This window comes from Phoenix dactylifera, unplaced genomic scaffold (assembly GCF_009389715.1).
Source record: "Phoenix dactylifera cultivar Barhee BC4 unplaced genomic scaffold, palm_55x_up_171113_PBpolish2nd_filt_p 000928F, whole genome shotgun sequence".
Taxonomy (NCBI): domain Eukaryota; kingdom Viridiplantae; phylum Streptophyta; class Magnoliopsida; order Arecales; family Arecaceae; genus Phoenix; species Phoenix dactylifera.
The window spans coordinates 132595-156420 of NW_024068288.1; the positions used below are offsets into that span (position 1 = coordinate 132595).

General features: G+C 38.3%; 1 protein-coding gene across 1 annotated transcript; it reads left to right on the forward strand.

Moving 5' to 3' along the window:
* The first annotated feature begins 1962 nt into the window (after positions 1-1962).
* Positions 1963-22858, forward strand: LOC103699017 (glycine--tRNA ligase, mitochondrial 1-like). Its single transcript, XM_039120974.1, has 17 exons — positions 1963-2426; positions 3064-3446; positions 3534-3651; positions 4665-4859; positions 4992-5216; positions 6222-6281; positions 6462-6542; positions 6619-7012; positions 7433-7731; positions 8237-8619; positions 8707-8824; positions 19746-19940; positions 20073-20297; positions 21110-21169; positions 21349-21429; positions 21506-21911; positions 22311-22858. The coding sequence occupies exons 1-17, from the start codon at positions 2097-2099 to the stop codon at positions 22544-22546; spliced, it is 3789 nt and encodes a 1262-aa protein (XP_038976902.1). The 5' UTR covers positions 1963-2096; the 3' UTR covers positions 22547-22858.
* The last annotated feature ends 968 nt before the right edge of the window (positions 22859-23826 follow it).

The window sequence follows — 23826 nt, forward strand, 5'->3', positions numbered from 1 at the left end:
TAGAAAACCTTGCCAAAACTTATCCTCAGTCCTCTCCGAGCTCCCCTTCAAAAAGATCCCCGGCTTCAGCGGGGCGGAGCAGTCCAGCGCTATTTTAACCCTTGCAAAACCAAATCGCCCCCCCCCCTCCGTGAAGCTGTCCATTGCCAAGGGTTCACCGGCCCTCGCCGCAATCCGAAACAGGGTAGACCCTTTCCAGTAATCCAGAGGGAGCCCCGAAAGACGTAGCCACACAACCACTCGGCCTAACCCAGCAGCTCCCGGAACAAAGTTGGGCCGCCACCGTTCCATTGCGAGCAGCTGCCCGGCGACCACCCATGGACCATTCAATAGAGCAGCCTCCCGGTCTTCTTCGTTGGCAAACCTCACCGCAATGAAGCCATCCACCAACGGAAAACACTCAACATTATACTTCAACTTACCCACCCGACGGATCTCCTTCGCTACCCAGACTGCCGGAACACTCCTCCCCATACTCCGGACTATAACTGTGGTGTTCCGCCACTCCGACCTCGTCCCCTCCAACTCCTCTGCCGGAACCTCCAATACCTCCGGATACTTTCTCTGCATCGCCTGTAACTCCCTTGGAGAAATCCGATGAGTCGACCACACCGGCTGCCTGGGAGCTCCCTTCGCCACTTCTGACCAAGTGGGAGCCTTCACTTCCTCCTCAGGGATCGGTAGGCGAACCCCACCTGTCTTCCCCGGCGTCGGCGTCGCCGCTGGACCAACTCCGGGCTCCGCCATGTCGCACACCCACCTACCGTTCGGCAAAAGGTCCCTGTGACTCCGAAACGGTTCGCGAATCTTAAAGCTCCACCCACTCACACCCGCTCACACCCCCGCTCTTCGGACCCCGGTGCAATACTTACTGCATTCTTCCCAATGCACAATTTACAAACACTTTGACATTGAATATATGTTTAAGACATTATATACCTTATAATATGGTATAATTGTGTTGATAGTGAAAATAATGATGTGACTATCAGAGTCTTTGAGAACAGAAGGGGCCCTTTGAGGTCTGCTGTTGAACGGGCTCTCCATCAGGCTATGGAGGTCTGTGAGTCATTCGAGCAGAATTCACCGGTGATGGCTTGGGACATCTGGGATCCCCCCTCCGCTTCCATAGCGCCCAAGTTTATTATTCTCTCTTGGGAGCCTCCACTCCCCGGCTATCTTAAGGTAATTTCGATAGGAGCATGCCCGCCAGTGGAGATTGGGCAGGTGTACCATTTGTGATCAGAGATCGTAGTGCCAGACTGGTTGCTGTGGGGGGATGTCGTTCCTTTGAGGCCTCGGCATTTGGGGTAGAGCTTAGAGCTGCATGGGAGGGATTATCTCATGCGATACATGTATTAGAATTCGACGGGATTATTCTGGAGGGGGATCTGCCGTCTTGATTGATCACCTTCATGCGGAGAGACGGGAGGAGGTGGAACACCCGTTTCTGTGCGACATGCGGCGGATGCTATGAGAGTGCCGGGCTATTCAGGTCAGGCACGTCCTCCGGGAGGCAAACCAAGCTGCTGATTGTGTCGCCTCTTTCGCTGCTCATTGGGTTGCCTCTTTCACTGCTAGGCATTCTAGAGAGTTTCTTTGGACCCAGCAATCTTAAGTTCCTTTGCTTTATGTAGTCTTCTTGAGAGTGATGTAATGTAGCTGGCTGTGCTCATGTGAGAGCAGTTTAAGCAACCAACCCACAAAAAAAAAAAGACATTATTTTATATTACAAAATTATTTTAAAAGTAACATTATATTATCATGAATACAAATTATAAAATATAATATAAAGTGATTATACATCATTAGTATTATTATAATAAATTAATTCTCATTGATCAATCTCACTTCCTTGCAGCTCAACCTATGTTTTTTTTGATAATGAAAACAAACAACAAGCAAACTGAGTCATCTTGGCTTGCAACCGAAGGCTTTTTCCACGCAAGTCTCTCCTCTACCCTTTATGGTCCACTCAAAAACCATAAAAAACCCTATCGTTCCCCACCTTTTCCAGATCCCTAATCCCATCCAAAACCCTCCTCCCCCTCATCCTCCGCCGCCGCCTCCTCTCCGCCGCGCCGAGCCCCTCGCCCATGGCCTCTTTCGAGGATTACCTCCGGCGGGCCCTTGCCGAGAAGCAGACCGCCGTCGACGCCCAGTCCAAGGGCGTACGGGCCCTCAAGTTCCGCCCCGGCGTCTCCAAGGACGAGATCGACGCCGCCGCGAAGCGACTCCAGACCGCCGTCCGCAGCAAGGGCGACGGCAGCAACAAGGAGGCGTTCAAGCAGGCCGTCGTGAACACGCTCGAGAAGTGGCGCTTCTACATCCCCTCCTTTAAGATCTACCGCGGCGTCGCCGGCCTCTACGACTACGGGCCCCCTGGGTGCGACATCATATCCAACGTCCTTGCCTTTTGGCGCCAGGTAACGCCGTCAAAACCTTAACCGTTGAGTAGCAGAGCTTTTACAAAATTGTACTTTGGAGAATGAAGCTCCAGCAAGTCGATCCGATCCAGTTCTACTAAGATTCTCTAGTGGAGCGATTCTGTAAAAAATAGATAAATTTCAGGACGTCTTGTTCCCCTATGGATTCTCGTTGCGGTTTCGTTAAACTAATTTCTTGGGATTTTAACCCACAAATGAGAAATCAAGTTCCTCCCATCATGTGTCTAAAATGCTTATAGGCGATACGTACCTTTTAAACAAATTTTTATAGCTAGTACCTGATAGTTAGATTTTTTTTCTTTATATTTAATATTGCATCAGTCGAGGCTTGCAACGATATTTAAACTCTTACATTCAGCGACAATGGTGAACATTGTTTGGGAATTTATCTTTACATTTGATTCTTCGTGCTAGCATATACTGCTCGCTGCATCTTTTTCCTCGTAGTTTGAATGCTGAGTTGTTCGTTATATGCTGTTTAATTTTGAAAAGAGCATATTATTTCTAATGGATCGAATGCGTAATTATATGTTTTAACACTGTTTTAATTTGAAGGCAAAACATATCTGCTAGTACACAGAATGCTACAATAATATGTTCGATCTGTTTTCTTTAGCACTTTGTTTTGGCGGAGAACATGTTGGAGATGGATTGTCCCTGTGTCACGCCAGAGATAGTGTTGAAGGCATCTGGTCATGTGGATAAATTCACTGACCTGATGGTGAAGGATGAGAAGACTGGGACGTGCTACCGCGCTGATCACTTACTCAAGGACTATTGCAAGGGGAAGCTCGAGAGGGACCTAACATTGTCACCTGATAAGGCTGCAGAGTTCAAGCATGTCATCTCAGTGTTGGACAATCTTTCTGCTGAAGAGCTAGGGGCGAAGCTGAAGGAGTATGATGTCAGATCACCTGATACCGGGAACCACATCTCTGATCCATACCCCTTCAATCTCATGTTTCAGACTTCGATTGGCCCATCTGGCATGCTTCCTGGGTGAGTTAATTTGCACATGATATGTACTTAATTAGCAGCGATTGGTGTCTGGTATTTAGTTGCTGTTCGATTATTTGTGGATTGTAGGTATATGAGGCCAGAAACAGCACAAGGTATTTTTGTGGATTTTAGGGACCTGTACTATTACAATGGCTACAAGCTTCCATTTGCAGTAGCTCAGATTGGGCAGGCATTTAGAAATGAGGTTTGTTTGCTTCCATTTTCTTCCTTTACTGTGGGTATAAAATTGTGCCTTTAGGCATAGAAGATTACATCGTGCAAAACTGCCATGTGTAATGAAGATCTGAGCTGCATTATCTTGTTAGAAATTTTATATGTGTTAAAAGTTGGTGTTTTAGTATACATGCATTCACAATGATTCTTGGTGGATGTATTTCTTTTCTTTTTGCTAAGAGAAAGTGGATACATTTCTTTAATGCTTGATCGCATACTAGTTCTGATCTAATTGATTTGTCTATTCTATGGGCTGAGCATCCCAAGTTAGATAAAGATAACTCCTTCATTGCTGTTTGTTGAGGTCCTTGGATTGGCATATGTGAACTTAACACAAGTTGATACCATGAATTTGAGAGCCTCATCCAATCAAATTATTGACTTGAACCATAGCATGCAGAAATACTTAACATGAATTGGGAATTTGGGATAGTTAAGTTGCTGGCTTAACTTAATTAGATACAAAATATGGCTTCAGCGCATTTAACCTATAGGATTAGGCTAATCTTGGCGTAAATAACATTATCAAATTTTACTGAATTAGCTGAGGATTGGTTGAAAATTTAATGCATTTTTTATCTCCTTTCTGGTGATAAAGCTGTCAGTTTAAAGAACTGAATGAATGGTTGCATTGTTTCTTCATTTTCTAAAATAGACATATTCCCTCTGTAACATTGGAAAAGTAAGTTCTTTTTTTTTGGTGGCAAGGATTCACTTTATTATTCACCAGATCTTGTTTCTCCCTTATTGATTTTTGATATTTTGTCTCAGTATGAGATGATTTTGTGCTTTTTTCAGTTGAAGGAATATAAATGCAATAATTTGGGCGAATAATTAAAGATATTTGATGTTGTTCTCTTAATTCAAAAGTTATGCTAGTAGAAACCATGGGTGTTCTGTCTTCTATATTTCTTTTTTGTGTTACAAGCCTTTGTTTTATGTTCAACTGTCGGTCTGACATAACTTATTTTCTATGATGAGTAGATTTCACCTCGCCAAGGTCTTTTAAGAGCCCGTGAGTTCACACTAGCTGAGATAGAGCACTTTGTGGATCCTGAGGACAAATCCCACCCGAAGTTTGTTCATGTTGCCAACCTGGAGCTTTTGATGTTCCCCAGGGAGGAGCAACTAGCAGGGAAATCAGCCAAGTCAATGATCCTTGGTGAAGCTGTTTCAAAGGTTGGTTTCTTTGGCTACCTTATTATCACCTTTGTGCTGATCGTTTCTTCCTTTACCTTTATTTTATTTTGACATCTCTATTCTTCATTTGGTTTAGTTTCTTTTAAACATTGTTTTAATTTCTTTTTGTAGGGAATAATCAACAATGAGACACTTGGTTACTTCATAGGACGGGTGTATCTTTTCTTGACTCGTCTGGGAATTGACAAAGATAGATTGCGCTTTAGGCAGCATCTGCCAAATGAGATGGCTCACTATGCTGTAGACTGTTGGGATGCGGAAATAGAATGCTCTGATGGCTGGATTGAATGTGTTGGGATTGCTGATAGATCTGATTATGATTTACGAGCTCATTCGGTATGTAATCCAGGCTTGTTTGCAGTTAAGAATGTTGTGATGAGTTCTGATTGTGACAAATTATAATCTTATGCAACTCTTGCAAAACTATTCTTCTTTTAACAAGTGAGAGGATTAGTTAGCAGTGCATTTGGGTCTGGTTGATTTGTGATTGGATTGGATTTGGATCGTCATCAAAACTCTCAGCCCATACAACTCACAATGTTTGAAACGAATAAACCCATACCAACTCATTTATTATGGGACCTTGTACCTGACCTGCTATTAGACTTCACTTGTTAGTTATATATCTTATAATTGAAATGAGATAGGTCAAGAAGAGGTATCTAGGGTGTGGCATTGAGAGTGAGAAGAGGAAATTAAACTGTTGAAGAAAATGTGATGAATCTTGAACATGCTGTCTACTCCACTTTCTCTTCAGTACTTTTTGTTTCCTCTCTTAACTATGAACATCCACAACTGGGTTTCAAGGGCTTGCTTAACCTCTGTTAACCTGTTGGATCTGGGGCTGAAAACCAATCCTGTTTATTTTGGGCAAGTTGGGGCAGGTGTTGGTTGGTCTTCATCAGAAACTGCCACACGTATGAAGAGTAAATGGAAAACAATGTTGAATAAGAAACCAAACCTTCTGTTATCTAAGACCAATATATAATGGTGCCCTTTTTACACTAGTTTGCAATTTTTCTACTAGTTTGCTTCATATGTAAATGGCCTTTAGATTTGCTTCTTTAGAACATCACAAGCTCATGGCTTTGTGCCTCTTTTCAAAAGTTGATTGTTATTTTCATGTCTTGGACAGCCTTATCTGAGATACCCATCTTAGCTATTGTTTACTTTTAGTTGCATAGAAAGACAATCCTCTTATGATTATGCATGCCATTCTTTTGCCAGAGCTTTCGCTAAAACTCTTCTTATCGGCTATTTATTCGAGTTTTTATCTATCGGCTGATTAAAGCTTCGTAGATTGATGTTGAAGTATGATAATTTTATTATGCTATTCAACAGGAGAAAAGTGGTGTCCCTTTGGTTGCTCATGAGAAGTTCTCAGAACCTAGAGAGGTGGAGGTAAGATTTTCTTTGCCACTTTTTTTTATGTGTCTAATTTCACATGTGGAAGGGCAAATCACTGGCCTCCATACTTTGCCGCCGAAGTTATGTTGCACTTTTTTTTATCTATTGTCCAGAAGATACTGACTTTCCTATTTTCGACTTGCTTATTGTTTGATTTTTTTAAATAATTTTCAGAAGCTGGTTATTACCCCATTAAAAAGAGAACTAGGTCGTGCATTTAAGGGTAACCAAAGAATGGTGGTTGAAGCATTGGAGGTAACCTTTGCACATATTCCATGCTGCTAATTACTTAGCCTTTTCATTTATAGCTTCTAACAAGCTCTTTGGATAGGCCATGAGTGAAAAAGAAGCACTGGTAATGAAGGAAGCTTTGGATAATAAAGGAGAGGTGGACTTCCAAGTCTGTACACTTGGAAAATCTGTGCTTCTAAAGCAAAACATGGTATCTATTAGTATGGAAAGAAAGAAGGAACATCAAAGGCTTTTTACCCCGTTTGTTATCGAACCATCTTTTGGTATTGGACGAATAATCTACTGTCTCTTTGAGCATTCTTTCTACAGAAGACGAAGCTATTCAGAGAATGAACAGCTAAATGTGTTATGCATCCCTCCTATTAAGCGCACCATTTATCCAGCAATCAAGTATCAGCAGTTTGATGGAGCGGCCAAACTCATGGCTAAATCACTAAAGAAGGCTGGGATCTTACATAAATTAGATGTTACAGGTATGCCTGTAAAATATCAGCATCTGATAAATATTTGAACTCCGGTTTTAGTCAGAAATCTGGAATGCCATTATTTCATAGGTTGTGGCGGGTAATGTTACTTCTCTTCACATGGATTCTAAAATAGTCTTTTTTTTCAATTAATCCTATTGTTAGGTTCTCAAATGTTTTATCATCAACTTACTCTTAGATATCTAGAACTTGGTTTGTGGATCGGTAGTTTAGTAGATGGTTGCATGACACTTAAATATACCGATTGTTATGATTATGCTGATGCGATGAAATATACAAGTCTATTTAACTAGAACGCTATACAGAAACAATAGATTTTAAAGTCCACATCGATGGATTAATGGTTCATATGATTCAGCTTCAGACTAAGCTGCTTATAAATTACGATTTTGCTGGTGTATTTTGCAGGCATGTCTATAGGAAAACATTATGCCAGGACGGATACGCTTGGTGTCCCCTTCGCCATAACCGTCGAGGCCCACAAGGCCCTCAAGGTGGAGCACGGTGTCGCCGCAAAGCGACTCCAGTCCGCCTTCATTGGCAACGGCAGCAACAAGGAGGCATTTCGGCAGGCCGTCGTGAACACGCTCGAGAGGAGGCTCTTCTACATCCCCTCCTTCAAGATCTACGGCGGCGTCGCCGGCCTCTACGACTATGGGCCTCCTGGGTGCGCCGTTAAGTCCAACGTCCTTGCCTTTTGGCGCCAGGTAACGCCATCAAGACGTCTTGTTCCCCTATGGATTCGATACGGTTATGTTAAACTTGTTTCTTGAAATTTTTACCCACAAATGAGAAAACAAGTTCCCCCCATCGTGTGTCTAAAATGCTTATAGGTGATACTTAACTTTTAAACAAATTTCTATAACTAGTACCTGATAATTAGATTTTTTTTTCTTTATATTTAAGATTGCATCAGTCGAAGCTTGTAACGATATTTAAACTCTTACATTCAGCGACAATGGTGATCATTATTTGGGAATTTATCTTTACATTTGATTCTTTTTGCTGGTATATACTGCTCGCTGCATCCTTTTCCTCGTAGTTTGAATGCTGAGTTGTTCGTTTTATGCTGCTTAATTTTGAAAAGAGAATATATTTTTCTCATGGATCGAATGCTTAATTATATGTTTGTACACTGTTTTATTTTGAAGGCAAAACATAACTGCTAGTACACAGAATGCTACAATAATATGTTTGATCTGTTTTCTTTAGCACTTTGTTTCGGCGGAGCGCATGTCGGAGGTATGGTGTCCCTGTCTCACGCCAGAGATAATCTTGAAGGCATCTGGTCATGTGGATAAATTCACTGACCTGATGGTGAAGGATGAGAAGACTGGGATGTGCTACCGTGCCGATCACTTACTCAAGGACTATTGCAAGGGAAAGCTCGAGAAGGACCTCACATTATCGCCTAATAAGGCTGCAGAGTTCAAGCATGTCATCACGGTGTTGGACGATCTTTCTGCTGAAGAGATAGGGGCGAAGCTGAAGGAGTATGATATCAGATCACCTGATACCGGGAACCACATCTCTGATCCATACCCCTTCAATCTCATGTTTCAGACTTCGATTGGCCCATCGGGCATGCTTCCTGGGTGAGATAATTTGCACATGCTATGTACTTAATTAGCAGCGATTGGTGTATGGTATTTAGTTGCCGTTCGATTATCTGTGGATTGTAGGTATTTGAGGCCAGAAACAGCACAGGGTATCTTCGTGGATTTTGAGGAATTGTACAATTACAATGGCGAGAAGCTTCCATTTGCAGCAGCTCAGATTGGGCAGGCATTTAGAAATGAGGTTTGTTTGCTTCCATTTTCTTCCTTTACTGTGGATATAAAATTGTGCATTTAGGCATAGAAGATCATATCGTGCAAAACTGCCATGTGTAATGAAGATCTGAGCTGCATTATCTTGTTAGTGATTTTATACATGTTAAAAGTTGGTGTTTTAGTATACATGCACTAACAATGATTCTTGGTGGATGTATTTCTTTTCTTTTTGCTATTAGAAAGTGGATGCATTTCTTTAATGCTTGATCGCATACTAGGTCTCATCTAATTGACTTGTCTATTCTATGGGTTGAGTATCCCAAGTTAAGTAAAGATAACTCTTTCATTGCTGTTTGCTCAGGCCCTAGTATTGGCATATGTGAACTTAACACGAGTTGACACCATGAATTTTAGGGCCTCATCCAATCAAATTATTGACTTGAACCATAGCATTCAGAAAGACTTAACATGAATTGGAAATTTGGGATAATTAAGTTGTTGGCTTAACCTAATTAGATGCAAAATATGGCTTCAGTGCAGTTAACCTATAGGGATAGGCTAATTTGTTTTGTATCATATGAAATATTTAGTTGTTACGAAATCAGTCTGCAAGCGCACCATTGAAAATTCAAATTTAAGCAACTTGCAAAATTATACATAAGGTTCTTAGTGTACTTTATGGGGATTGTGTTCTAGTTTATCTAGTTGCTCTAAGAAACTTTCCTTAAAGATTAATATTGTCCCCTAATTTAAACCATGTTAAAGTCCTATTTTATCCAATCTCTTTCCAAATCTTGTAGAACCTTAGAGGCTCTCTCTCGATTACATGCTCCTGAATTCCATAGCCATGTGGCCTTTTAGTTTTTTTTTGATTGATGACTCTCGCCTCTTGTTGAATTGGATAAAATCAATAGAGAGATGGCATTGGTTATCAAATTTTGATGGCATTTGGTAATCATTCAATATGCTTATGTTGATGCTCCAATTTGTTTATAGAGTATGCCTTGAATTATATAGACCTGATTGCTTGCTTCAATGATAGACATGCTCAATTTCGTTGGATTGGGCCTTAGATTTAGTAGTATAATAAGAGTTTCTTGGATGTTTTAATCTATCAAGGGTTAAATTTATATCTCTTTTAACTCAAGGAAAGAAAAGAAAAAGTATTGAAAATTGATGTTATATAGCCTATATACTTAAATAAATAAAAAATGACCTTTCTATTATTGGAAACACTAACATATAACTTTTAAAAAAATTCTATTGCTATCTTTAGTTTTGGCCAACATCAGGCAGAAGCTTTGAAGTTGATTGAAAATGGAAGTTGGAGGCCGGTTTCAATATGATCTTGGCCTAAAGCAATCCATTCTGGCAGAAACTTAAAATCTTGGGTGAAAATGAGGCATGAAGGGTGCTATTTGATTGGCACGATGCTTTTATAACTAATATCATCTTAAATGAATTCCCTTTTCATGAGATGAGTTCAATTTAGTGATTTTCATCTTGGTTCCTCATGTAAGGTGATCCTTCTTCCTTCTTGACTTGAAGAGGGATGCCGATTTGAATGACTGAAGGGTGTCAATTACAACATTGACAGACATTAGTAGATTTCATACCACTAGATTGGCAACATGTAATCTTATGATTTAGTGTTTGATAAGTCACTTCTGTGTAGGAATGACTTTGCAGTATATGACAATGCCTTGAAGTGATTTTTTCCTCAAAATAATCTGGTATTATTGTTGAATTCATGATATGTTAGTGTAATTTCTATGTGAAACTATTTTATCCACCCAATTTCTTTTTTTTCTAATTATTGTGTGGCTGAAGAAATCTCTAATCAACTTAATGATGATGGGAATAGTGGTTCTTGTTATGATTGCTTTGAACCAAAAGGAGTAACCCTTGACACAATGAGTACTAGTGGATTGGAAGGATGACTTTAGCCATCTCTTCCAATGGGTATGTAGACTCATAATTTAAAGTAGCAGTGACAAATCATCATCGATTTATACGTGATTGTAGGCTGTCCGAGAGTCCAAATTTGGTTATGCTCTTTCCTCCATGTTTCTCCGATTGTACACCTGTTCATTTGCTATCAGCGCACCTTTTCCACCAAAATTGAAAATGCCACAAAAAGAAGAGTCTAGTGTTATATGGTGGCTAGTTATGAACACCCTTTTTTAGAAAATACGAGCCTTAATGTATCACCTTTATGTCCTTGATCTTCGATGTTATCTAGCTAGATGGTCAACTAATGTGCTATATCTTAATTTCTTCTCTCAAAGTTACATCACAGTTAGCATAAGTGCTCTCTCAATCATACATACAGAAATGATATTTCGAGCTTTTGTACGACTTAGGCCCTGTTTGGGGGAGCTGTTGGCAGTAGAGCTGTTGGAAGTAGAGTTGTTGGAAGTAGAGCTGTCTGAAGTAGAGCTGTTATAAAAAGCTGTTTGCTGTTTGGTAACTACATTCGTAAAGTGCTGTGGTACTTTGTTTTGTGTTTGGTAAACAAACTGAGAAAGTACTTTTGTATGACAAAATTACCATAAAGGACATTGCATAGTATTATACAACAGAACATAATAAAACATAACATAAATTAATACATAAATATACGATATAGTATAATATTATTGTAATATAAAATAATAGTATGTTAATATAGCATAATAGTAATATAATTATTAGAGTAAATTAATATTTGGTAATATAACATAATATTAAATTATTTAACAAAACATATTAATGTATTATGATGTAATGTAATATATATTATATTTATAGTATAATACAATAATAAAAGTATAAAATATTATAATTATTAGTATAAATTAATTTCTCATAATATAACATAATATTAAATTATTTAAAATAACATATTAATGCATTATAATGTAATGTAATATAATATAATATTTATAGTATAATACAATAATAAAGGTATAAAATATTATAATTATTAGTATAAATTAATTTTTCATAATATCCATGACCAGATGAACACAATTAATCTAGCATGGTATACATATATCTTAGCACATAGTTAATATCCATCCTCTCTAACTTTACCTTGTTCATACTTTTTTACATTGTTGACGTAGTAGCAACAAAAATACAACGAACATTCACGTTTGGTCAAATACAAAACAAAACATGTGGAATTGCACTGCACTCAGAAGTCAACGAGCTATAAGTTGAGAAGCAATATGATCACGTAGAATATCCATCTCACGGTTACCCAATATTTGGCTTTGCTCTGCACTCAGTTCTTCCTGTGGTTCATTAATCTCTAAACAATCAGAAGGGAGTAGATCCTCATTATCATCATAAGGCTGAAACTCCAAATTTTTGATTGCATGATTTCTAATAAAATTATGAATAGCCATGGAAGCCACCACAATTTGGACTTGTTTATGATAAGAAAAGTTGGGCATGGTACTCAACATTCTCCATCTACTTTTCCAGCATCTGAATGTCCTCTCAATAGTGCATCTCAGGGAGGAATGTGCATGATTAAAGATTTCATGCATACCCCTTGGTTGACTTCCACGTCGAAAATCTGGTAAATGATACCTCTCCCTTTTGTAAAGCCCCATATATCCCAACATGTGAGGATATCCTGCATCCACCAAATAATATTTACCTGCATATATATATATATATGAGTTAGTATTTTAATATATTTAATGAAAGTTAAAAAAGTATACTTGTGATTATAATATATTTAATTAATATGCATACGTCTATATTATAATATATTTAATTAAAATGCATACCTCTAGGTGGGTGTGGAAATTGGAGCTCTTTACTGTGTATAGCATCTAAAAAAATACGAGTATCATGAGCAGTACCTTCCCATCCAGCACAAACAAAAGTGAAACGCATGTCAAAATCACAAGCCATAACATTTTGTGTAGGAATCCCTTTTCGGCCAATATATGGTACTTGTTTGGATGGAGAAATTTTCACTGGTATATGGGTGCCATCAATTGCTCCAATGCAGTCCTTAAAATAAGGCCACCAACGATGATCATTGCGGATTTTACTTGGAATATTTTTGAACTCTTTATCCAGCGGGCTAATAATATCCTTGGACATCCTTAAAACAGCATTTAAAACATGAGTGAAATATCTACTAACTGTTTCTCCAGAATGTTGAAATCTTTCTCGAACCATCCTATTCCCAAACCCATGTCCTAGAATCATCAAAAACATAGACACCAGCTCCTCAACAGGAATATATCTAGAAGCCTTTAAACCATATTTGATTTTCAATTCCATGCACAGATTAATAAATACATGTTTTTCCATTCGAAATTGTTGTTGGCATCTATATGGATTGCCATTTAAAATTTCTGATACAAACTTGTATCCGGTTTGATAAGAGGTCCTACAAGGCTCCTTTTCAATATATTTTGTGTAATATTCAGTAACCATACCAACAGTTGCAGTTAGTAGAATAATATAATTATCATCATCAACTATCTCATCTTCACTAGAATAATTCTCCTCAGAACTATTGTCAATGCTGCCCATACCTGTAGAAAACATATTATGCAAAAAATAAAACATCTGTAGCAAATAAAACAAATGATATATAAACATATAATGCAAATACATATAATATCACAAAATCATAACATCTATAATATCCATAAAATCAATAGCATCCATGATACATTATCCAAGAGATACCACAACTACATATAGTCCATCATCATTCTATAATAGAAGTTCATAATTAAAACTACAAAACATATTGCCATAATAGTACGTCAACAACTACTTATGTAAGTTTGACATTCGCTTGAGCCATTCAATTCGAAGATTGGTATCTCGGAGTGCCATAAACATCTCTCGATGTTCTCTTTTAAGGAGCACCTCAGCAGCAATCAAAAGCAGTTCAGGTTGTGCTACCATCTCAGGCATCATATGCACTACGTCCATCACCTCATCGATACTACGTCCAGGTTTATCAATCATCTTGGATGGCACTGTACTTTTCTTCTCCACTGCATCAATAAGACGACTCAATTGCTGAGATAGTCGTGCAGCACCCCCAACCTTCTTGCATTTCTTTTCATGCAAAGTAGAGCTAACTCTTTTCTTTCCTCTCTCTTGGATAGCATCAGATGCAAGAGTAAGGTTAACATTAAAATTCTCAGTGGGAACATCATCAATTTTATATGCAATCATATGATGGTCCTCATCTGAGTCACCTAAGCCCTCAAATGTATCATTATTAACCCCATCCAACCTCTCATATACTTCAATTGCGTCCTCAACATCCTCCTGCACCAGTAAAGCTGGTGCCCAGGCCCCCTCCCCAGTGGCACTAGTACCTCTAAATAACCTATCCAATTTTATGGCATGTTGTAGACCACGTTCTCGAAACTTAGCTGCATCAGGAATCTCCTGCAAGTTAACAACATATAGTTGTCAATAGTAGTTTATAGGTTAGTATAAAAAATCTTACAAATATTAAACTAGTGGTACATGTGCCTGCATTTTTTTTTCCCACCATGCATCTGGTGCATCTATTGTATTTCTAACAGGATCCCATCCAAGCCCTGTTTCCTTTCCCACCAATTTCATCCAAATGCTCCAATTTGCTTTCAGATTATCCCACTTATTTTTAAATTTTTTGTAGTCATATTGATTTCTTGTCTTCTCATAGAATTTCTTAATTATAATGGCCCACCCTAACCTATTGAAATGTGTTCCTGGGCGATTACCAGCTTCAACTTCACCAATACATATATCGATAAACTCCTCTATCAATTTTTCATTCCAAATGGCCTTCCTCTTCTTCTCATCTTGGGTTGATGGACCAGCAAGGGTATGTTGGCTCTTCTTAGACATTTGTTCTTCTTACAATGCAACAACAAAGACATGAAACATTTTGTCAATCATAAGTCATGATTTCATCCATATGAATAAAACACCTTGTAAAGCATATTAGAAAAACAATGAGATATTAGACAAGGCATGCAATAAGAGGCAATTATTTGATAGAACTATAAGTAAGGTCCGCCGTACCGGTACCGGTCGGCGTACCGGTGGCGGGCCGGACCGGTACGGTACCGGCCCGGTCCGGTACGTACCGGCCCGGTCCGGTACGTACCGGCCGGTATCGGTACAGTACCGGCCGGTACCACGAGCCAAAAACCACAGCGCCTCGCGCTGTGGTTCATAAAAAAAAAAATTCGTACCGGTGCGAACCGGCCGGTTCGCACCGGTACGAGGCCGGTACCAAGCGGTACCGGCCGGTTCGCACAAGAAAACCGGAGATACCGGTTTTCTTGTGGTTCCGGTACCGGCCGGTACGGGCCGGTACGGCATTCCATGACTATAAGCATTTTCACCAGCTTGCACAGTTCTTAAATGGATCTCAGGCTTTACTGGTTTCGTCTATGTTCTTGACCATTTTGAGGCTAGTCTTAGAAGACCCATGTACTCTTTATTGTATACTTTCTCTGTATTTGGTCAAGCTAGTCTTCTTAATAGAACTCTATGTCTAATGAATGTCAATTATTTGATAGAATCAAGGATTTGATGGATGGCTATTATGATACTAAATAAAGAAATTGCCATTACCATGTATAAACTTACTCTTCCCATTCCTAACTAGGTAGCAGCATTTTTGCCATGATCTCAGGAAAAATTTGCCTACGTACCATGATCTCCTTTCTTTTTAAATTTCAACTTCCAGATCTTGTAGGACTCTCTTTCTATTGGAAATAAGATCAGATTAATAGGAAACCAAAGGCAGGAAAATAACGTTTGCTCTAAAATTCATTTTGTTTATAAATTGCGTGAAGCCATACATTGTGCTGCATTATGTAAACCTGTGCCTAACTGCACTTTGTTGCTTGCACTAACTACGCTCAGGCCAACAAGAACTAGCCACCAACATTATTCTTCATTGGATCTCTAGGGAACCAGTGGGGGATTTAAATGCAGTACCTCCTGTACTGCAAGGAGGTATTCTAAGAGGATTTTGAGGTGCCCACATCATGAGAATTTTAATAATATGAAAAAACATAAGATTCATAATCTACCCCACACTATTCAGCCAATTTATAATAAACAAATCTTTATGAATGCATTGCATGTTTGATGGGTACAATATGACCAACCCAAGCCATGTACATGTTATATAAAACCAGCCAGAACTTTTCTATGTTGGGCTGCTGTGTAAAAACTCAAAACATATTACATTGTCAAGTTCCCAATATTAGCCAAATACGATGTTGAGTACCCAATATCTTCTTGGCAATATTGGAAGTATTAGTAACAATAGTATGCACCACTAAAATGACAATAAGGTGTAAGATCTTTTAATTAAAACATGCTTCAATATTCATCAAATGTCCATTCTTGGAATCACTAGCAGTGAATTTTGTTGAAGAATGACAATGTAAGTAGTAATTTGGATTTTAAGTCAAAAGTATAAGCAAAAAATATTTTGGCTAATTAAGGATAAAAGGAGTATTCTTACTTCTTAAAACTTCAAAGTGCAATGGAGATTGCAAATTTCTGAGCCACTAGGTGACAGTACCTGACAGAGAATGATCCAATCATAAGTTAGAAGGCAACAATAATATTACCAAACTCCATTAAAATTCTAAATACAAATCTATCTTTCTCTCTGTAACAGAGAGGAAAAACTTGGTCCACCCGAACCAGAGAGGAAAAATTTGGTCCACCCGAACCACAGAGGGAAATCTCTCTTTGTAACAGAGATTTCTCTCTCTGTTCTTTCTCTCTCTCCCTCTGTAACAAAGAGGGAAAAGAGCTCGCCGTCCACCAGAACTCCCTCCCTGCAACAGAGAGAGGATCTCGCGGTCCACCGTGGACCGCGAGATCATTAAGCGTACAGAGAGAGGATCTCTCTGTGTTATAGAGGGAGATCCTCTCTCTCTGTAACAGAGAGAGATCCTCTCTCTGTAAGGGGAGGCACCGTGGACCTCTCTCTCTGAAACAGCTTCCTCCCAAAAGCTCCAAATTGGAGCTTCCTCCCAAAAGCTGTTTACAGTTTCCCGCAAAAGCTGAAACAGCTTTTTGAAAAATTTACCAAACACATTTTTTCATCTAAAAGTACTTTTGGAGGGCTTTCTGGCCCTCCAAAAGCTCTCCCAAACAGGGCCTTATATGAGAAGGACAACTTACAAATTTGAAAACAAATTGGCTGCAACTTGTAGTTATTAAATTCGGCACCTTGGTTTACAATCTCTTCTCATTTTTTTTAATTTGCAATTTATTTCCATAGATGTATTGCTTTTTTCATAAAAGTTAAGCAATCATGGTTGTTTAACTGGCCAAGCAATAGGTGATAGTTTAGCCATACGGCCTAGGCAATAGGTGATAGTTTAGCCATACGGCCTAGGGTGATCACTGTTGTCTCTTCTTGTGCTCTTCCTATTTTACTGTATTTTAATTTTCTTTTAATTTATTTTCATGACTACTTTTTTGCCTTTCCATCAAAGTTAGGAAATCCGGATTGTCAAACTGTCCAAGTGACCCTAGGTAATAGCTTAGCCCTAGAGCCTAGGTGGCTGAATAGGCAGCTCCACTTAGTACAACAGACAATCTTTCTCTAGTCTATCTACTTCATTTATGTCATTGGATTTTTCATTTTGCATTATATTTGGTAAAATAGCATTTTAACACGCATTCAGTAGTACAAGAAATATTTTGTATTACCACTCATCAGTAATAAACAACATTTTCAAGACATTTTGATTTGTAAAATTTGGATGCTACCCAGCACATAAATAAGAAAAAGATATAGCACTACATATTTGTATTGCTTTAGCTTGAATTTATAGATCGCTTGGCTTTCTTGGTCATTTAACTTGTGAAAGATAGAACCTGGGTTTGTGGTTTCTAATAAAAGAATAGTTCGAAACTTCGAATGCATATGTGAAGTGAGATATTGCTTTGTATGCGTACTGATGTAGGACAACTTAGGGGATGACCTGCAATAGCATGGTGGGAGGAATTGGGGAATAGCTAATTTGTTGCCTTGCTGTTCTATTGCAGAAAACTGGGCAGAATGAACACTTTAATGGATTGAAGGAAAGAGGGAAGCTTTCTAGGTCCATCCTAGGGTTTAGGGATAGTGTTTGTTGTTAGAAAAAAAAGTTTCTAGGGGTTTTAGGATTAAAGGAGAAGGTTTGATGTTGACTTGAAATTTAATTCAGGCAATAATACATATATTCACAGGTTTTTGAAGAAGGGAAATACATGAGAAGTAAAGGAGTTGAGAGATGAATAGGGAGAGGGGAATAAAAGACACTAGAGGTAGGGCGAGAGAGAGAGAGAGAGAGAGAGAGAGGAGAGAAATCACTTTCACAAACTCATACAATACAACTCATGACCACCCTTTTATTTGCCGATACACTGTGTGACTTGGGGATGAAGTAACCTAATAAAAAAGACATGCAAGGACCCACCAATCACATATATTACAAAACATGGAACTTAGAACCCAAGTAACTTGTAGGTCAAGTAATTTAAGGGCCAATTTAATCTCATATCCATTTTTGTAATTAAATGTTAAACAAATAGAAACTTGATACACGATTAATTTTGGACCATTAAATAATTTTGATGCTCCAATATGTCCATTGATGCTCCAAGTAGTTGGATGAGGGTTTAGATCATCATAATGGAAAAATTTGCTGCCTGATCTAGGCCCTTGACTTTATGATTTGTTTCCACTGCATGGATGTCATGCTCGAGATCTTGATGTTGCTTTGACACTTTTGATTCATCTCTGCATCTCCAAGACTCGATGATGGAAATTAATATTAAATTTTCTTGTGATTGTATTCTCAACTGGTTGTTTCGGTGCCCTTGGATCTTCAGCCATAAAGCTTTTGATCATCTGATTGATGGTATTCTTTCATTAATACACAAAATCAACAAGAAATAGATCGTCAAAATGCTGTAATATGGTCACAACCCTTGAGAGATTGCTACTCATCTCTTGATTGTTTGGAAGCTGCTCCAGCGTTGGATCATCAATGCTTGAAACCTTCTCGACGAGATTCTTAGGATATGGTGCACCTTCAATTGCAGGTTTGAAGGTTCACCATTTGCCATATCTTCATAAACAATCTTCTGTAGAGACATTCTTGTTCTATGAATTTTTAATTGCAAGAATTTTGCTCTGGGGTGCTTCATTTCTAAATTTTTTGTACTTGTGATATTGCTGCTGCACAACTGGAAGAAGCAGTACAGGGAAACAGCAATGCTTGTAAATGGTTGGGAAATTAACTACTTGACAGTATGGATGAGGTACACAACTGAATTATGAAGGAAAAATAATTAGATCAAATGGCAAACATTGTGCTAACTTTGTTGTGGAGCACGTTGTTAATGTAGTAGGCAACTGAGTTTTGATGACAAACCAACCTAGTTCTTGATTTAAGCTTCCCACCAAAAGTTCTTGGCGTAAACAATCATTATCAAATTTTACTGAATTAGCTGAGGATTGGTTGAAAATTTAATGCATTTTTTATCTCGATTCTGGTGATATAACTGTCAGTTTAAAGAACTGAATGAATGATTGCACTGTTTCCTCATTTGCTAAAATAGACATGTTCCCTCTGTAACGTTGGAAAAGTGAATTCGTTTTTTTTTTGTGGCAAGGCTTCGCTTTATTATTCATCAGATCTTGTTTCTCCCATTTTGATTTTTGATATTTTGTCAGAGTATGAGATGATTTTGTGCTTTTTTCAGTTGAAGGAAAATAAATGCAGTAATTTGGGCGAATAATTAAATATATTTGATGCTATTCTCTTAATTCAAAAGTTATGCTAGTAGAAACCATGAGCGTTCTGTCTCCTATACTTCTTGTTCATGTTACAGACTTACAGGCCTTTGTTTCATGTTCAACTGTCGGTCTGACATAACTTATTTTCTATGATGAGTAGATTTCACCTCGTCAAGGTCTTTTAAGAGTCCGTGAGTTCACACTAGCTGAGATAGAGCACTTTGTGGATCCTGAGGACAAATCCCACCCGAAGTTTGTTCATGTTGCCAACCTGGAGCTTTTGATGTTCCCCAGGGAGGAGCAACTAGCTGGGAAATCAGCCAAGTCAATGATCCTTAGTGAAGCTGTTTCAAAGGTTGGTTTCTTTGGCTACCTTATTATCACCTTTGTGCTGATCGTTTCTTCCTTTACCTTTATTTTATTTTGACATCTCTATTCTTCATTTGGTTTAGTTTCTTTTAAATATTGTTTTAATTTCTTTTTGTAGGGAATAATCAACAATGAGACACTTGGTTATTTCATAGGACGGGTGTATCTTTTCTTGACTCGTCTGGGAATTGACAAAGATAGATTGCGCTTCAGGCAGCATCTGCCAAATGAGATGGCTCACTATGCTGCAGACTGTTGGGATGCGGAAATAGAATGCTCCTATGGCTGGATTGAATGTGTTGGGATTGCTGATAGATCTGCTTATGATTTACGAGCTCATTCGGTATGTAATCAAGACCTGTTTGCGCTTAAGAATGCCGTGATGAGTTCTGATTGTGACAAATTATAATCTTATGCACCTCTTACAAAACTATTCTTCTTTTAAACAAGCGAGAGGACTAGTTAGCAATGCATTGGGTCTGGTTGATTTGTGATTGGATTGAATTTGGATCGTCATTAAAACTCTCAGCCCATACAACCCACAACGTTTGAAAACAATAAACCCATACCAACTCATTTATTATGGGACCTGTACCTGACCTGCTATTAGGCTTCACTTGTTAGTTATATATCTTATAATTGAAATGAGATAGGGTCAAGAAGCGGTATCTAGGGTGTGGCATTGAGAGTGAGGAGAGGAAATTAAACTGTCGAAGAAATTGTGATAAATCTTTTTTTTTTGCTAGAAAAATATGATAAATCTTAAACATGCTATCTACTCCACTTTCTCTTTGGTATTTTTTGTTTCCTCTCTTAACTATGAACATCAGCAGCTGGGTTTCAACGGCTTGCTCAACCTCTGTAAATGGCCTTCAGATTTGCTTCTTTAGAACATTACAAGCTCATGGCTGTGCCTCTTTTCAAAAGTTGATTGTTATTTTCATGTCTTGTCCAGCCTTACCTGAGAGAGCCATCTTAGCTATTGTTTACTTTTAGTTGCATAGAAACACAATCTTCTTATGCTTATGCATGCCATTCTTTCGCCAGAGCTTTCGCTCTTCTTATCGATTATTTATTCTAGTTTTTATCTATCGGCTGATTAAAGCTTTGTAGATTGATTGTGAAGTATGATGATTTTATTATGTTGTTCAACAGGAGAAAAGTTGTGTCCCTCTGTTTGCCTGTGCGAAGTCCTCAGAACCTAGAGAGGTGGAGGTAGGATTTTCTTTTCCACTTTTTTTTTTAATGTCTAATTCCACATTTGGAATGGCAAATCACTGACCTCCATACTTTGCTGCAGAAGTTACGTTGCACTTTTTCTATCTATTGTCCAGAAGATACTGACGTTCCTATTTTCAACTTGCTTATTGTTTGATTTTTTAAATAAATTTCAGAAGCTAGTTATTACCCCATCAAAAGAAGAACTAGATCTTGCATTTAAGGGGAACCAAAGAATGGTTGTTGAAGCATTGGAGGTAACCTTTGCACATATTCCATGCTGCTAATTACTTATCCTTTTCATTTATAGCTTCTAACAAGCTCTTTGGATAGGCCATGAGTGAAAAAGAAGCACTAGAAATGAAAGAAGCTTTTGATGATAAAGGAGAGGTGGACTTCCAAGTCTGTACACTTGGAAAATCGGTAGTGATAAAGAAAAACATGGTATCTATCAGTATGGAAAGAAAGGAACATCAAATGGGTTATTTTACCGCATCCGTGATTGAGCCATCTTTTGGTATTGGACGAATAATCTACTGTCTCTTTGAGCATTCTTTCTACATAAGACCAGGCAGATCAGAGGATGAACGGCTGAATGTGTTCTGCTTCCCTCCTCTAGTGGCTCCGATTAAGTGTACTGTTTTCCCATTAATCAAGTCTCAGCAGTTTGATGAAGTGGCCAAACTCATAGCTGAATCACTAATGGCGGCTGGGATCTCATATAAATTGGATGCTACAGGTATGCCTATAAAATATTAGCATCTGATAATAACTAAACTCCGGTTTTAGTCAAGAGTTCTGGAATGCCATTATTTCATAGGCTGTGGTGGGTAATGTTACTTCTCTTCCCATGGATTCTAAGACAGGTTTTTTTTTTCCCAATTAATCTTACTGGTAGGTTCTCAAATGTTTTATCATCAACTTACTGTGAGGCCGCTAGAACTTGCCTTGTGGATTGAGAGTTTGGTAGATGATTGCATGACATTTAAATATACTGATTGTTGTGATTGTCTACTTACCTAGAACACTATGCAGAAATTGTAGCTTTGAAAGTCCGCATCAGTGGATTAGTGGTTCATATGATTCAGCATTAGACTAAGCTGCTTATAAATTACGATTTTGCTGGTGTTTTCTGCAGGCACGTCTATAGGGAAACGTTATGCCAGGACGGATGAGCTTGGTGTCCCCTTTGCCATAACTGTTGATTCGGCTACTAGTGTGACCATACGTGAGAGGGACAGCAAGGAACAGATCCGTGTAAGCATTGAGGAGGTGGTCTCAGTTGTGAAAAAACTCACGGTTGGGCAAAGCACATGGGCTGATGTGCTCTGTAGCTACCCAACCCACGTTGCTACACATGCTGATGAGCTGTGAAGCGGCTTCTGACGGATGAAGTGATGAAAGCAATTCCTTATCTTGCTGAATTTTCAAACTACTGGAACTTATCAGGCTATTATTGTTGAGTTACCCAGGAAAAAGAAGATTTATCTTATTTATTCGTGCTCTCAAATGGTCTGGATATCTTCATTTTATAAGTGGATCTATGGGATATATTTTGTACCTTTTAAGGATTTTTTTTTTTTTTGACCTTTTAAGGGTTTGACTTGTCATAAGCATTTAAGTATTTGTTCCTGGTGATAATGATTTGAATTGTGGAAGTGTGTATTTTGTTGCTTTCTTTTTTTTTTTTCCGTGTGCGCTTCAATTTAGATTGTGTGCGCATTAATTTGAGTCGGGGGTATAATGTCCGGTCAACTTAGAAATGGACCATTTTTAGAAGAAAAAAAGGACAAATATGTCCTATTTCACAGTGACTTATTCAGGTGGCCTTTTAAAAAAAAAATCGCTCGAGTTGGTGAGCAGAGTTTATAGTTATTCAGCTGTTCAGCTGCAAGATGTCTTTATTGATCTGCATGATTTTACAAGCATAAATCTGTAAGGTTTTATAACTATTCAGCTGTCTTTTTGAATGCCTATGAAATTTTTAACCCATCAGATTTTAAAGTTAAATTTGAAAGATGCGGCTTTAATGCTAATGATCGGAATTATTGGATATGATGTACCATTTTAAATTATTTAGAATATTTTGAAGATCTCTGTTCCAAACATCAAGTGATCAAAAATAGACAAATTTAAGTAATGCTGTATATCATGTGGTTCTCTCTTTCAATGTTTATGGTGAGAATTGGGTTCCAACAACTGATTGTTCTTAATTTAGCGGCATAACAGTTATTATTTTATATCGTTTAATACAATATCTTTGTTAGACGGTCGCACACAAAATTGTGGTGATGATCCAAAAGAACAATATTTTGCTCTAATGTTCTCTATTTTATTAAAAAAAAAAAAAGAAAAGTGCTGAGGCTGTAATTAAAAACTTTCAATACGAAAATTCTCCAGGTAATAAGCGCATGCTAGGTCCTGAGCTTCAGCCGCAAGAAATTTAAGAGCAAAGGATAACTTTATATAAGTTCACAAAGGACATAATAGACAATGATACACCCAAAACCCTGTAAGGCGATTGTAGTACGTAGCCATGTGAATCTAAATTATTTCCTTACATCAGAGTTAAATTGATGTCCTGTACAAGCTTTTGAAGGCCATCTCAAGAGTATGACACCTGAGTCCCATCCGAAAGCTGAAGTGTGTAGTCT

Bases quoted from the DNA above. Each gene is read 5' to 3' on its own strand.
- LOC103699017 (XM_039120974.1), top strand. From the start codon at position 2,097: ATGGCCTCTTTCGAGGATTACCTCCGGCGGGCCCTTGCCGAGAAGCAG. The intron at 2,427-3,063 runs GTAACGCCGTCA...TGTTTTCTTTAG, and splicing joins TCCTTGCCTTTTGGCGCCAG to CACTTTGTTTTGGCGGAGAA. The intron at 3,447-3,533 runs GTGAGTTAATTT...TGTGGATTGTAG, and splicing joins CCATCTGGCATGCTTCCTGG to GTATATGAGGCCAGAAACAG.